General features: G+C 35.3%; 1 protein-coding gene across 1 annotated transcript in view; it reads right to left on the reverse strand.

The window, feature by feature from the left end:
- Positions 1–3004: 3004 nt before the first annotated feature.
- Positions 3005–17631, reverse strand: part of LOC111038651 (potassium voltage-gated channel subfamily H member 6-like) — a gene marked incomplete at its 5' end in the record, with an annotated part of 31683 nt that continues 17056 nt past the window's right edge. The window contains 7 exons of the mRNA XM_022321842.1: positions 3005–4853; positions 8678–8786; positions 10379–10548; positions 11388–11677; positions 12237–12486; positions 12587–12786; positions 13427–13606. Coding sequence (XP_022177534.1) covers positions 3846–4853; positions 8678–8786; positions 10379–10548; positions 11388–11677; positions 12237–12486; positions 12587–12786; positions 13427–13606 — 2207 coding nt within the window. The remainder of the gene's footprint in view (positions 4854–8677; positions 8787–10378; positions 10549–11387; positions 11678–12236; positions 12487–12586; positions 12787–13426; positions 13607–17631) is intronic.

The following is a 17631-nucleotide window of genomic DNA, read 5'->3' on the forward strand; positions in this document are numbered from 1 at the left end:
CGTTTTGAATGAACTCTGTTATAGTTATTTTTCATTTAATCTGCTCATTGCTCACCTATTAGGTATTATCTTAAAAATCTACTACCTGTGAAAAATGTCGGTACTTATCGAATCGTGTCGTTTTAAAAATATTTAGACTTCTTTACACTCCCCCTCCAATTAAATTGGTCAAATCATCTTCTCGTACGTGAACTCATTTCTCGTGTAGATGATTATTATAATTCTATGAAATGGAAATATTATTTTTATGTTCACGAGTTCTGTGAATATGACAGCAGCATTATTGATTTAACGCTGATTGATCGATATTGTTTTGATTACGATGTTCGCAACTTAGTTGTGATCGGTAACCATTATGCGTCACGAAATGATTGGATTCTGTGTTAGGTATTCAAAAAACACTTAATTATTATATCTCAATGAGAAAACATCTCTGAAGTTTCGACGATCGAAGGAGAGTCGCAAGTAGCTGTCTTATCTGCTCTGGACAGACGAGGACGAGTGTAATTTACTTAAGATTATTTTTTTTTATATATATAAAACGACCGCAAACTTTGTAGTTTAACCATTATAAAAACGTTTTCCCGAGGGAATCACGACTCCGCGGAGAGAAACTCTTCTGCCATACCATATTACACAAGGTAATTATATAATTTAGTTAAAATGCGAACGAAGATTTTCCACTTTTACCTATATGACTTCAACCCATTTGACCAGTGCAGCCAAGTCGGAGGTAATTAGTTTTTATGCTTATTTGAAATTTTAGATGTGAAATTATTTTTAAAAATAACAAAAAATAACCACGACAACAAATTTTTAAAGTTTCGATATTAAATTACTGGCAGAGACGTGATAAAATATTTTTCTCGAACTCAAAACCTGATAAAATGATATTTTAATGATCGCCGCGAGGTTGTATTCAATTCGAATGGCTGGCGTGACGGTGAATAAATATTTTCTGATTTCATTTTGATAACGCGTTTGTAAAATATGACGTACTGAAATCGTCGTTAGCCTTATGCGTGTTATCAACTAGAAAACAGACTTTTAAGGATTTGAATTTATCTTGGTCCCACCATGGTTTCGTAAAATTCAGTTTTAAACTATACAATAAATATTAGAATAATATTTTGTTTCGGTTCGGTCTCAGAAGTAAGTAAATACGTTAAGAGGTTTTTTGACTGAGAAGTTCGTCCGTCAATCGGACTAGTATGGTGTTCTCGGGAGTATAAGGCCATAATAAAATCTTAATAGATAACGACGACACAGCCTAGAATTTCTGAAAAATGGTATTTTTTTGGTGAACGATGTCGTAATCATTCTCTTTTATAACCCCGCTTCGGCGGTATTTGGTTGGTTAAAAAAATAATGTATTACATGCATACTGTCGGTCGATGTTTACCGATGTCAAAATTATAAATCAAACTGCAACAGTGACTGTGCGTAACGACACTATCTCCACGATGACATAAACAATGATAATATATGGGTAGTCCAAATCCGATAAATTACAGGTGGGTAGACGTATTCAAAGAATTTTTAATCATTAGAAATAAGCTGATATTATTTAACGTTTGTACATTATTTGTTTGGTTTGGGCGAATATTCGAAGAAAATCGGTTTTTTTTTTTTTATCACAATAATAACGTTACACCTGCACTCGTCGAAAATTCACTACGAGAAAATACGACAACACGCATGGCGTCGTGTGAGGTGATGGTTATACCCTTTGTTCCGAACCTGCGTAATAATATTTGCCACGACCGAAAAGAATAATATCAACATTGTTATCATCGCTGCAGCTGAGATTTGATTCGATTACGAACAACAAACATTCGTCAACAATTCTAGCAGCCGGTAGACAATAACATAATATTACACGATATCTATGTCAGATGTACAGGGCGATATTAATTATTAAACAGAGCGCGTCTTGAGGCGTACGAATGAGAATACGTATATGATTGGAGTGTTTAATATTATTGTTATTGTTATTGTTATTGTTATTGTTATTTGTTATTATTATTGTCGATTTGTCGCTAGAGTTTACCTCGGTACCTACCACGCTAGTGTGGGCTAACCAGAGACAATCAACTGCAACGTTGTTAGGTATTGCGACAAACCATTATATTTTATCGTGACCGTGTTCACACCCTCGGTCTCAACCATAATAATATTACCGAAATATGACGCACTAGTAGTAGATACCTACGACCGACGCAAAAGAATTCGAACAGATTTTCGTCGAAACGTTATTTTCCGCGTTTGAATGTCAATGCAATGTGAAAATATTATTATTATTATTGTGCGACACGTAATGATGGCATTATATTATTATTATTATTATTATTATGGTATTATTATATAGATGTTATTCTTTGATTGATCGAAAACCGTATTTTAAACAGTCGAGGGGAGGTTGTCACGTATTATACTATTACAATATCATCGTGTAGTATTATACGTACTATTATTATTATATTTTGCTCTATTTTGTGAAAAACGCGTTCGACTCCGTTATTGCGGCGCAGGCAGCGTGTGTGGAGAAAAGCAAGTTATACAAACACATACGTTTGAAAAATAATTTATCTTCGAACGACACTAGTAGGTATTATTTGTGTTGTTGTTTTTGTTGTTGTTGTTGTTGTTAATTCCGCGTAGAATCGAATAAAAAAAGAAAACAAACTCACTCGGAGGGTTAAATTTCAAATTGCGAATATAAAAAAAAATAACAACAACGGTAAAACGACTGGCGGGAAAAAAAAGATGGTTTTATATTGTACGACGGACAGAGTGAAAAAAAAAACTAGAATAAAGTGTGCATAAATCACTATGGTGGTCTATAAATCACTAGAACAAAATTCCTCGTGCCCTGTTTAATTTATAATATATAATTATACACCAGCACGCATGCAGGCTTACTCGAGGTGTTGTGTCGGTGTCCGATTTAAATCACTCCACCCGTTTCCGAGTTTTAATTCGTTTTTGTATCGGATTTTTTTTAACGCTCCCCGTATTCCGACTACACGGATCGAAACGTCCCCCCCCCCCAATCACGTAACTATAAGATAGATAAGACGTAGGTGGGTATACTTATAAGAGCGCTGTAGTATGATAATAATATAATTATTATTTTATTTCGATGTACGGAAAACACCGATTCTCCGACTTTTTCCTAAACTTATTTTCACGGCTATTATATAGATAATTCGTAAAAAATATCGCCCAAGCCACTACCTCACCAGAGCTACCGTAATCGTTTCACCAATTAGCGCCATCGGTGGCGGTCACACAGACTTACGAGGTGTAAGTAAAATCGTCAAATTCTACACTTGCAGGGCCACTGAGTGTTTCCGCCCTCACTAGTGTCGAGCCTCACCACGGCCTAAGTATAAAATGTTATAAAAGTCTAAAGTTCACTCTGACGTTCAAGTCGTACAGGTCGATTTGGCCGGAACTAAGGGCCAGGAACTGTCGAGGAGTGTTCAGCGCCTAGAAAAAGCACCCTGTAACTGCACACTGATACCTACTATATGATAATACAATAATATTATAATATTAAAACGTGTACGGAGGCAAAAATAGGAACCAGAACGTAATATTTTAATACAATATGCGTCACACGCTGCCACGGAAACGCTTTCAGGGCGATTTCGGGGGGGGGGGGGGGTGGCGACGAATGCAAGAACATCGTTACGAAAGAAGAAAATATACAACGAACAACCCCCCCCCCATAATGTAATAGATAACATATTATCATGTATTACGTTACGTGAAATTACGACCTATAAGAGTGAGTGTGTATGTGTGTGCGTGTGTGTGTGTCTTGTTCAGTCTTGTCGTCGTCAAACGAACGGGTGGAACTTAAGTGTCGTAATGGGACCGGAAGCGTTTGCTTCCGCCGAGGCGGCGGCAGCGGCAGCAGTGGGCGACATGTGCGTCATCTCGATGGACTCGTGGCCGCTGCCGCCCCCACTTCCGTCGTCCTCGTCGCCGCCTCCGCTGTCGCCCCCGCCGCCGCCACTGTCTTCGCTGACAGTGGCCACCAGGGGGTTGGCCCCGGGGTACCATTCCCGCGGCGCGTCGTCCCGGCCGGCGGGAGGAGATCCGTCGGCGGCGACGGGAGTGTCGGCCACGGACGCCGAGTGCGTGGCCGCGGGAGCGCGCGTCTGCCGGGGCGGCGACGAGCACGAAGACGCCGCGGACGACGACGACGACGACGCAGACCGTTCGTTCCGCGGTCGCCTCCCACCGCCAGCCGCGGACTCGTCGTCGTACACTGTGACGGCCACGTGGTCGCTCTCGTTGAGCCACTCGAGGACGAGCGTCCGGTGCGCCTTGACGAACCGCTCGAACACGTCCACGCCCGAAACGTCCGTCTGCACGGCCACGTCCACCGTGCTGGCCACCGACGACCTGTGGTAGTACCGCGGCTGCTGTAGCTGCTGCTGCTGCTGCTGGTGCGGCTGTGGCGACGACGACGACGGATGCGTGTAAACGGTACCGCCGCCGCCGCCGGTGTGCTGCTGCTGTTGGTACGGCAGGCACTGCTGGTTCGATTGCTGGTACGGGTGGTGGTGGAGGTGGTGCTGCTGCTGGAGGTGTTGGTGGTGCTGGTGGTGGTGGTGCAGGCCGTATGGGTGGTGCGGCTGGTGCGCCGGGCTGTCGTACACCGCGCCGTCCCAGCCGAACACCTCGGGGGGGTGCGACGAGCTCCGCTGCAGGATGGCCATCTGCGGCCGTTTGACGTTCTCCGGCAGGTCCGGGTTCGACCTGGCCGGCAACGAGTACGGATACCTGACGTTCGAACTGGTCGTCGCCAGCTCCTGCAGCGCTTGTATGGCGTTTTTCACCTGAAACAGAGCGCATGCCGTTCGGATTTAGACACTTGTACGGACATGAGTTGTCACATAGTCGGCCATGATATTGTGTGCATAATATTGTTTTAGTATATTATAATAGTATTTATGAGCGGGTGAGCTTGTGTGTACGAGTGAGTCGGCTATGAGATCCTGTGTCCTGGACAGGACTAGCAGTGGACTTGAATAATTCGAAGTATACAATTGGAGAATGCGGTCCAATACAGTGTATTGCCTATCGTGTATAATATTATAATATAATTGTCTAGAATAATATGACGCGTATGCTTATGAATTTGAAATTATTATTAAAAATGTTTTTTTTATCTTTCAAACGTATTCGGTCACATAAATATTTGTAGTATTATTGATTTGAATGCACGCAACAGATCGATGATGGGAATAACACTTATCAACGGATGTTTATGAATTTCAGTGTTAATGACTGTAAATGTAGATGTGTATATTGTAAGATATTATAATATAATGGTTTTATAATATCATAGTATACTTTCGAACTCATTAATTAGATCCTGGCTACTAGTAATTATTTAATAACTATTTATTAGAGTATTCGATACAATGAAACAATTTTTTTTAAATGTTCTCGTGCTGTGAGTTTATGACTATACACATTTAGTTTAATCAACTATAGTTTTTATTTTTTTTTTTCACTTTAATCAAATATTTTGTAAAATATAAATTTCATAATATTTTAAAACCTTAAGAATGTATACATACCTAAATATATACAAAATACGGGTATGTAATGCTGCAAGTTGAAATTAAAAACAACAGTAGAATATGATTTTGAATAATTCAGATTTCGAGAAAAGCTATGAACGTATTAATTTTGCAATATTATGGTGGGTGTATTTCTCGTTGTCTTGGACACTTTTTATCACACTTAACACTTTGAATAATTCAATCGCATATTTTCTGGTAAGAAATTGTATTTGCTTTGTACATTGGAGAATTGAGTGGTAGAACGTAAAAAGTTCTCAATATTTTTCAAGTAATAATTTGTAAAATTAGAGAAAAACAGGTATTTATACACAAACCCAATTTGGTTTACAGTTTTCATATTTTGTTGTAGTTCGAAAAAAATTAACAGCAGATACTCGAAATGTTTCGTGTTAGAATTATTTATACATGGTTTAACTTTCGAAATACTTCGACTCTTTTTTTTTTTTCAGCTATTATAGCTATTTTTTAAAATGTTTAACATTTTAAATCTCAGGTATCACGACAAAATTGATTCTTAGCGAAGAATCGTCTTTCTACTGGTCACCTATGTTTACTTTTTGAACAAACATACTTGATAAATAAGCAGAGTGAGTGATTGCTCTCTACGTAGCGGTAGCCAGTCGACCTTGCGCGTACACTATGTGCGACAAGTAAAATAATATAACCTGCCTATGTATTACCTATTATTCGCGAAGTGCAATATTATTTTAAGAAACAGAATTTAACTCAATACAACGTAGCTATCTGGTATATGGATTATAGACGAATATGGCTGCTTATAATATTATAAGTGTGGCGGGTCGTACCCCCAAACTGCGCCATCGGCCACCGTTGCTAGCACTCGGATGGGTGACCATCCGGGTTTTTAGCAACACATCCTTGCCACGCTTACCAACGAGTTACAACCAACCGCCCCCCCCCCCCCGCACAGTACCAGGCTAATGACCTTAGTAGTTGAACCCTCGATACAAAAACAAAAAAACAAATATTTTAAGTGGATTGTTTTGGGGAGGTTTTTTTTATTTATCGCTATCAGCTTTTTTTATTGTGACATAATGTCACAATACGTACAACTATTACAATATATCCTTTGTCGTTTTTACGGATATTGAAAACGATAATATCACGCATAAACGAAAACGGTTTTTATGTACGGTCGCAATTTTTTACGGCCCACCGCTGCTGCACATCGAAGAGCACAAAAGTACATCCGTTAACTTTCTATAAAATTAATTCAATCGCAGTCACTTCTGCGGCGGCGAGGCTGTACACACTCGCGATATGACTAAATGATTTCTGTGAGAAAACAACGACGACGGTGTCTGTGTTTATAAAATATACACTCAATGAAAGTTTTGCAGTAGGTACTATACATTGTTTCTGCTGGAATTCCTCTCGTACAATTAAGGACTTTAATTTACAACGGGGCCTTGGCAGGGTTTTGAAAACGTTTACTAAAATTAGAATGCAAATTTATTATTATAATCGTTTTTGTTTTTTTTCCCTCCCCCGTCGAAAATTGGAACGCCTCACGTTTATTATAAACACCGTGAGCACTTATTTGAATTTATTGCCATTCCGTTGTTTCCCATTTTTGTTTTTACTTAAGTCGGTCAGGAAAGTATAATAATAATATATATTATAATACCCGAATGATAATTTAATGTGTGTTTTTTGATGAGTTACAGGTACGGACGGTACCCATATAATGTACCTATAATATTTTGGTCGTTAAGTGTACGATTAATGGTCACTTGTGTTTCAGATAATATTATTATGTTATTCATAGCAATTTATGTTCTTTTACGAACGATACACTTTGGATTTTTTAAGCACCTGAAACAATTTATTATTATTTGTTTTGTTATAGAATCATGAGAAAACGTAGGTATTTAAAAAAAATGAAATATTATTTATGAGATATGGACAAAAATTAATTTTTTTTCAAGGGCTTATAATTTGCAATGACATCCATTATATTATTAAGAATAATTATAATTATTGATAAATAGCCTTGGATATGAGTTGTCTAAATAAAAGATGCCTGTCCTACATACAAATGTATTAAAAACATCGATTTAAAATCATAGATAATAGTGAAACCTTAAAATTCCCATCGACGTGCATGAAATAAGAATATAAGATGATTTTGAACTTATTGTATTTTAAAATGTAAAAAAATAATTGTTATTTATTTTAAATTTTACAGCATATTTTGTTTTCCCGAATTTAGAACAAAAATATGGAACGTCTGATTGCAGATAAAAAAATAATCAAAATAATATGTTCTACCATATAATTGCAGTTTGATCAACGGTATATAATTTTGATGAAAAGTAAAACGTAAGATACACTGAAAGGTATAAAAACCCGATTTTTTTATAATGAATTAATGTCTGATAGCCAATTTCGATACACCGTATACCTACATAAAATATAAATAATTCATGCCGAAGTTGCTCCACTGAGATGATTCTTCAATTCCGTTTTCAAAGAACTAATCCGTGTATCACATTCGCGCATTGTTAAATTTTTTACGCAACACTTGGTGAAAATAATAACGAAGTCTTAAAAAATACATATCTGAATACGAACAAATACACTGGTACATATACAAAACGCGCATAATAAAGCAAATAGTCATTGAAGAAAAATAATACCGGAAAATGAAAGTTCACTTTCCATCATAAATTTACTTTTGTATTTACTTAACAGCAATAGGTACCTACTTGTCTACCGAAACGTAATTCAATTTCAATTATTCATCAATAATTTATTGAATAAGGGTTCGTTAAAAGTTTCAAGTTTTAATCATAATTAAATTTCTACATTATAGGTATACCAATGTCACTTTTAATTTCAGGCCTTATATTAAGTTCCGCTTTTGGTATATTAAACTATTAGCTATATAGATTTAAAGTTCAAAATTCTACTTTATCGTGTGATAAATGTGTCCAAATCATTGTTAACAATAACAACTATACATTTTTAAGAATATAAAAATGTTTAATTAATACTCATAATTTTAAAAAGACTCATAAAAACATAATTTGTGTGTGTGTGAGACTTACCTCTTGACTTAAAGTTGCGACATGATAATGTAGTGAAGTAACTTGTGTGTCCAGTCTATCAACATTGACTTTTCTATGTTCGATATCACTTCGAGGCAGGGTTCTCGATCTATGAGCATAAATATATTTTACTATGATTAAAGAGGGAATAGAATAATTTTTAATTTTATTTCAAATCGTCACTAACGAATATAATAACTACATTATTTAAACAATTAATTTAGTATGTGGTAATTTTCAAAAAAATAATTGTGTATGTATCATACTTATACGATTCGTATCTATTGAGAAAAAAAGAATAATGCAGTCAAACATTTCATTTTTGACTGATGTTAATGAATTCAATAAAATAATAATTATGCATTCCTAAGGGAATTAAAAAAAAGTTAAGGTGTGAAAAAATGTCGGTATGAAATTTTAATTTTTCGACAGTGTTAAACTATATTTTTACTTGGTATTAAAAATACCTACCGATATTATTGAGTAGGGATATCTACCTATTTGTACTGAATTGTCATAATATATTACAGTTTATACAATAGTATACAAGTTCAGTGAAAATGTCAGTACTGATATAACTCTGAATACGATTAAGTCAACTTTCAATTTTATATGTTACCTAAACTGCTGTTTTGAAACCCGAACACGTCGTCATGCATAACATTGTATACCTATGACAATGTTTTAAGTTTAAATTTTACTTGTACATTTTGATCACACCTCCCGTAAAGAAACAATTTACACGGCTCCTATAATGGAAGCCTTGAAAGTATAAATTAACAGCGTGAAAGTTTACTAGCAATTAATGGTATAATATTACTCGTGGTCAACTATACTCTAATGTACTGTAGGGAATTTCACTGTCGACTATAAAGTATCCCAGAGTACTGAGATGAGGGAATTTCGAGTTTGCGCTTCAAGCAAAATATATATTTCATAAAAAAAAATGACAAATATAATATACGAACGTGCAACAAGTGCATACGCACATATTATTATTAATAAAACACTTTTGGTTTTTGTTGTTACCTAAAAATAATATCGTTGGCAACAATTTAAATTCAATATGAAAATATAATACGATGACATGCATAAACCTAAACATTGTAGTGTATTTTGTTAATAGATTTCAAAATAAATAATAATACGGAGATTTATAGGTAGCTGAGTCTTTGAAATGTATTCAAATTTTATAGTGAATTACTATTTTAAATTATGTGTTTTAAAAAAAAATTATAATAATCTACATGAAATAAATATATTCAACTCCGATTGTTTAGTACGAATAAAATAAGGTATAAAAATATAGCAATATGAAATAAATATAAATATTATTTGACGCTACTTCTGTTTTTTGTTTCTTTTATCTCACCTACTTGATAATGTTTTAAAAGCGAATACAATTTTTACGAAAAAAAGTACCTACAATTATGTAGGTACGAGATACCATTTTATTTATTGTTATTCGTTCTTTTATATTATTATCCCCGTAGAATTATTGCTGATTTTTTTTTCTAAACGCAATCGTCTGTTTTTACGACATAATAAAGCCCAGGTCACTTTTTATAATTTTTAAAGTTTCTTCGAAATGGTTATTTTTTTAAAATTACTACCGTCGGTTTAATCATTTTCTATACAATCATACATTACACAATGTATACATTATACCCTGCTAGATTAATATTTTTTGAAATTGTGTACCTGTTTTGAGATAGTTTAGTGAGGTTATGTCTGCTTGGACTATAACTGGAGTGCAACGGTGATCTAGAAGGAGGTGATTTCGGAGATCCATCGCATTCTTCTTGCAAGTTTTCATCGTCTTCGCTTATCGAAGGTAACGTTAACGTTGTAATACCATTTTGATCGATTTCCTACGCAAATTAAATTCAAAATAAAAAGGAAAAAAGGTTTAAAATTGAATTATGCTAGTTTGTTCGTTATTATAAATATTACGGAATACAACAAGTAGAGATATTAACATAAATGACGAGAAACAATGTCAAGGGCTCTCAAACTACATCTTTAAAAATTATTTTCAATAATATTATGTATTCTTGTTGGTTTTTTAAAAGTTCCGGCAAAAAATTAGTTCCCAATTATTGGTTAACTCTCTTTTCTAAGTGCCTAATATTAACTAGTTATTAATTTACATGCCACCTAACAATAACGAAGATTCTAAGATTATGATAATGTTATGTAAGTTAGTTGTTATAATAAGTCAAATTGACAAGCAATCAAAAGCGAAGACATTATTAAATTTTGTAAAACCAACTTCCATTCCTATGGACTCCTGGACTATTAGTATATTATTTTCTGTGTTTATACATAATTTTATGTTTTCTAGGTTCATTCCGGCTAAGAACAGGGGTGTGTAAACATGTGATTCCCAATAACAGGTACGCCGTATTATTTGTGTGTTGTTTACTATAAACATCTATTTTTCTGAATATTTTGTTTAAATTTGATTTAGCGAAACCCACAAGAAGCGATAGTGTGTTATATCCTCTCGGCAGTATCTATTATAGTTTAACTCGAAATGTATGCTTATTGTTAATTCCATAATATCTTGTAACGCAAAAAAAAATAGTTTATCATAGTGAATATATATATATATAGTATATATATATTATATATATATAGAAGTATTAATAATAATAATATATTATGCTTTCAATTAAAACAAAATATGTACTTTGTGAGGTTTAATTACTTCGGCCTCGTATCCTTCACGTATGTTGTACGTCAAGTCGTGTTGTATGTCGTTTGCAAACTCCTGTTGGTACTCGGGGTAAAGCCGCAAAACTTCTACCAACCCAAGCACATTAATGCACTTTAGGTCACAATAAGTTAAAGCTTTGACATCACAACTAGACTTGACCACCGTGTCACCTCCTGTTCCACCACCGGTGGTCCCTCCACCGGCGACAACGCCTGTGTTACCTGAGCCGCTGCCTTGGCCCAGCCACGTGCTAATATCGCATCCGACCAAATCGCCTTTTCCTGAAAACACGATAAGTTGTCTGATGTTAAATACTCGATCTCGACGATTTTCGCTGCCTATATGCTAGAGCCTCGTAATAATACGAGACAAGTCAAATATAAGTAGTCCAGAGGTTCCCGACCCATGGGCTGGCGCCCACTTGTGGGCCGCTGGCAATTTGGGGTCGAGAGTCTAAGCCAAAAAGGTCATCCAATTTTACTTGGCATCGACATCGAGATTTGTATAGGTTCTTTATATTGTATTTTCTATGATCTTATTTGTATATTAGGTAAGTGGGCCTCAAAAAGTTGCTTTTACATAATTTGTGGTCCTCACAACGAAAGAGGTCGGGAATCGCTGAAGAAGATAATCGATTTCAAGCAGGTACCCGTATGGCCGTATACCACTATGGTATCGAAATATATAATAGGTTTAATTATTAATCATCATTACTCAATGTAAAATACAAATATGTATCACTATGTGCGTGTTGTGTAACTCATATTCCAGGGTTTCGGCCAATGACAGACGACGTACAATTCAATTGTTTTTAAAAAAATAAATCAACTCTCGGATTACCTAAAATGGCGACGACCATGCCGTTCTGGACGACTTCCATGGACCCGTTGCACAGGTAATAGATGGACGTGAGCGCGTCGCCTTTGTGAATGAGGTATTCGCCGGGGGCGCAAAAGTTGCTCCTGATGTGCAACGATAACAGTTTTAGGCAGCCCTGTGACGCGGACTCAAAAATAGGCAGCTGCAGGATCTCCCGATGAAGGTGCATAGAGACATCGCCCCTGAGCTCCTCCGGAAACTCTTTAAGCGTCTGGAACAAAAACTATCGATTAAAATGGGCGAAATGGCTACCGCAGAGGTTTGGGTGGGAGGGGTGACGGGGCGCACGCCGGATGGCTGCCCACAATTACCTCGTGTATGTCGATACCGTGATTTAGAGACCACATGGTCTGGAAGTAGTCCTGCATCCTGTGCTTGAGCTCACTAGGCACCTGGTGCAGCGTCAGGAAGTCCTTGAGGTCCCTCCACTTGCTCTGGTACAGCGACCTCCGCGAGTACATGCGCTGGATGATGGCCGTCACGTTACCGAACACCACGGCGTGCATGAGCGCTACAGTAGTATAACACAGCTGGTAATCAGTGGCGCCGAAGTGTTTGAAATAAACTATGACATCGTACATCCCCTAGCCCCCCCCCCAACATCATCCCCTCATCTTTTATTTAACCATCATTATTTAAGTGTTAACGTAAATTTAAGACCCACAAAAATGACTCACAGTGCTCCCTCTAAAAATCTACAGTGACATATGTCATAGATAAAGTAAGTGATCGGGGCCACTGCTATAATAGCTAGGTAAGTACACCCGAAGGCTGAATTGACTCGAGTTATTAGCCACAAAGTTAATCCGACGTTATAATAATAATAATAATGTAATATTTTTCATCCCCAATTGATAAGCTTAAATAAAAATTGCATTTCAAACACTTGATTGGTTTTTGCTACCTCGAAATCGTAAATCACTCTAATTTGTTTTTACTCCAAAAATTTGACCATAATTTTTAGTTTTAGATTTTATGACAAAAGTGGGTTAAGCCAGTTTGGGAATAATTCACTTTTTAACTAAAACCCACTTTATTGCCACAGCCCCCGGGGGAGACAATTATAACATTATTTCTCTTGCTGTAAATTCAGAGGCGATAAGACAACGACAAACAACACTTAGGGCGAGATATTATTCTTTCAGCCTTACCTCCAATCAGCATCGTGATTATGCTGAAAATTTTCTCTGCCCCCGTGGTGGCTGACACGTTACCAAACCCGACGCTGGTCAGACTGGAACACGTGAAATACAACGAAGTTATGTACGCCTCTGAGTGGGTCACGTTGTCCACGTCCTTGTGCAGACGTTCGGCGAGTGTGTTCATCCATCCTGTGATCACAGGTTTACAATAAATTAGTATAACATATTTGATAACGATATGCAATACTAACAATAATAATCTTTTCGTCCATATAAATTTATATATATTTATAGTTATCATTAAAGGTAACGTTTGGTTTTTAAATTGCTGATAATATAATACGTCATACGTGTAGCGAACACATAAATACAGTTATGATTGTGTTTAAGTAAGGGTATTTTTATTTTACTACCTGGTCGAAAAGGTTTAGGTTAGATTTTGAGACTATAATACATAATATTGATGGAAAAAAACTTTCGATTTTCGTTACAAGCCGATTAAGCAAAACATGTTTTCCCTTTTAGAAATACAATTTGGGTATTTATGAGTTAATTCCTTTTTAATATAATTTACGCTCCATAAGATTTAAGTGCAGTCATACAATATTGTGATCGGATGAATTCCATTAAAATGATTAATAATATTTGGTCATGTTGACTAAAGAAATTTTGCTTCTCTATAGGTACCTACATTATTATTATTTAGAGTCGCTTGGGATTGTAATATTGTATTACTGTAAAGATATAAGTTTTTTGTCCTCGATGTTTTAAACTTTTAAACGTAATAAATGACTATAAGAGCTTACGTAAAATAAAAAGTATGTTGAAAAAGTTTATCATATTTATTTGTGTTGGATATTAAACAAACTTCAGTCAATACGCATTATTGTGAAATAGAAATAAGAGATCAGAAAGTCGTGCTTAAGAGAACCTATAATTAATTCGATAAAACGTATATGCATTTAAATAACCAATAATCATGGCATCCTCGTTAAAAAGCTATTTGTAAATTCAAATAACCTTGATAGGTACCTGCGATTTGCCTAAATCTGAGTATAAACTACATGCTTCTTATGAAGTGAAAAAATTACAACTGATTTTGTATTGAAATACCGATCATTTGCAATGGAAAACCGATATTATGATTATTGATCTAACATTAATACCTATACACAACTATTATTTTTAACCTAGTCGAAGCATTGTTTTAAAGTACATGTCTCCAACAGCACCCAATCGAAATGTTGACATTTGTTTAAAGTCAACGTTCAGCAGTCAATTAGCAAACATTAGCCCCACCCTTAGATTTATTTGTTTCATGATTAAACGAAAGATTGAAAAATGTGAAAATAGTCTAGCATACTGTTGCTACACTACTGCTAAATAATAATTTTAAAAGAATACAACAATTTTATAGGGTGGGTTTGGGGGTGGGGGGGGGAGGCTGCTGTACTTATCGTTTTCGATAATATTTTTTACTGCAGTATTTTTCAGTTATTAAAATATATACTTTTAATACATGGTTATAATACGATAAAGTTATTTGCAAGTACTCAAGTGCCGTTTAGACCTTATGATATAACAGTTTAATAGGTACCTAAATTATAGTATGTAGGTATGTAGATTTTACAGAGATAAATAATAAATGCAGTAAAACGTTACAGCCGAGTTCTGCTCTTTCGCTATAAATGGATTGCATAATAGTGGCGTATAGTGAATTATTGAACATTGCATAATAATATTATATTATATAAGTGAATTCTAAATAATACTGTTCTTGTTTACCGTCGATGTATGTAATACTGTTTTGTAAATGGAAAAAAAAATCGTATTTTTCCGCAATTTCTACATACTAGGATTGTCCATCCGATTTTGAGTGGGTCATCATACACGTTGTCATCAACTGTTCTTGTATTTTATACGTTGCGGTCGTATTATTATTGTACCGCACGCGTGTTGTTTGAGCAAAATAAATAATTATTAAGTAACATGATGAATCACATGATTAAAAATGCCGACCCCCCCCCCCCCAACAGGAGTCCCGACGAGCTTTCGGACACTCCACAGTACACACACACACACACACCCGCAACTACCGTGTCAGAGGTTTTATTAGAGACCCAGGACATCGCAGTTGAATTTCCGAGCGCAAATGAACCGTGGTACGCCCGCTCGTGATATATATTATATTTAAATTACACAGGACCGGGTTGTATAATTACAAACGTACGACTTAAAATTGAATTTATTAGTTTCAATCAGCTCTTTTGGTCGTCCTCGTCAGAGGTTCGAAATATAAAAACAACGAGGTTTTCCAACAAGCTTGCCCACGAGGTGCTGTTTGTGCAACTCAAAATCATTATAGTTTTTGCCTTGTTTTTTTCGTTTTACAGATATTTCGTTTTATAGGAAAAACTAAGAAAAAAAAACCATAGCAAGGTACTCGATGTTATTTTTCCCCTACAAAGAAAATCTATGACTCCTAAATATGTTTTTGGTAATAAGTAACCACGACAACGAAAAATCGGTCAGAAACGAAAACCGTGTATCCAGCCTAAAAAAATATTGTTTTTAAAGTTATTGTATTACGACGATATTTATACTAAAAAAATCAATAAATAATATGATATCGTAATATGTATATGTTCATATATATTTTATTCGTGTGACAATCTATAAAATCGGTGTTATATACATACGTGCGGCTGTTTAATATGCACCAAAGTCGTACGTCCACCGTGGTCTTTTCCAAACGGACATGAATTTTTCGCCAATCGTCTATTTTAGAATATTTATATTTATTTTTCCGTTGGCGGTGGTTCATGTATTAAGTAGCTCGGGATTAAGTAGCGGCCCTAATGGTTTTAATCCGGGCTTGCGAATGGTGGTTTCTACATTTCTAGTTCATTAACTAATGTATAAATAAAAAGCGGATAAACTGGAAAATTGCAGAGCTGGTGGGACTCGGCTGTACAACAACTACGGTAGGTATATAAAAACAAAAGAATGCGAGGAAAAACTATGATAATTATTATTTATTTAACGGCCTATAGTGTTTTATATTGTACATGCTGCAAGATATTACTTATTACCTTAGTGCCAGTGCTTTTTGATCGCTAATCTTGTATTGCATAAATATCCCAAATGTTCAGCGAAAAACACAAACCAATATTATTAATATTGTAAACTTTAAGTTTCACGTCTTCATTATTCGTTTGCTTATAGTACGTTAAAAACCATATTATACCGTATTATTATCGTGGACTGTTAAATTACGGAATAACAAACAAATTTAAAAAAATAAAATAAACATTATCAATTCATTTTTTACCAATATCGTAATATAAATTAAAAAAAAATATTATAACGTCAATTTAAATAAAAAAAGTTAAAACATGTTGTTTAACATACCTGCAGCAACGATGATGTGCATATTATACAGTCTGGGAAAAAAATTAGTAGGAAAATTAAGTTCCATATTGTATAATATTTATTTTTGATATTTTTAATTATTATGTACTCTAAAAAATTCCGGTAGCACACGAATAACCTCCCAAATCTATTTATCTATTTATGTGAAATTTTTTAACTCAAATTGCACCAACTCGAGTGCGCCCAATCTGCGTACTGTGTATCTACTCGAATTGCCTCCCATATATGTATATATATCGATATTGGGTATAGGCTGTCGATTATTATATCAATTTTCGTTTGTTCAAAAATATTGTTTTTATGGCATCGTTATTAACACAATGTGTAGTGCAGTAGGTAATTTATTCGCTTTCATTTTTCACTGTTAAATATTATTTTATTTTATTTATTTGTTATTTTTGCTATTATCATTTTTACCAATACTTACTAGTTAATTTGGGCAGTTTAGGCCCATTTATGACTCTCGTCTTAACTATATTATATTATGATTATTTATTGAAATATGATCACACCATTGTGTGTGCGTTCAATCAATGTTATTCAACTTCAAATAATATTCAAAATAGAAATCGATTATTTTATCAATCAGGGGTGATTCGGTAGAAGAGGGTTAGTTATCTAAAATAGTCGGCATTGCAAAATAATTAATGGTTGAAAATTCGAGGATCAAACGGGAGGCAATTCCAGTATACCTACCCAAAAATTCTGAGTCGAAAGTCGGGAGAAATGTTTACCGAGAGATGCAACTGGTACCTACTCTTTATATCTGAGACATAATCAGG

This window comes from Myzus persicae, unplaced genomic scaffold (genome assembly GCF_001856785.1).
Source record: "Myzus persicae strain clone G006 unplaced genomic scaffold, MPER_G0061.0, whole genome shotgun sequence".
NCBI classification, from domain to species: Eukaryota; Metazoa; Arthropoda; class Insecta; order Hemiptera; family Aphididae; genus Myzus; species Myzus persicae.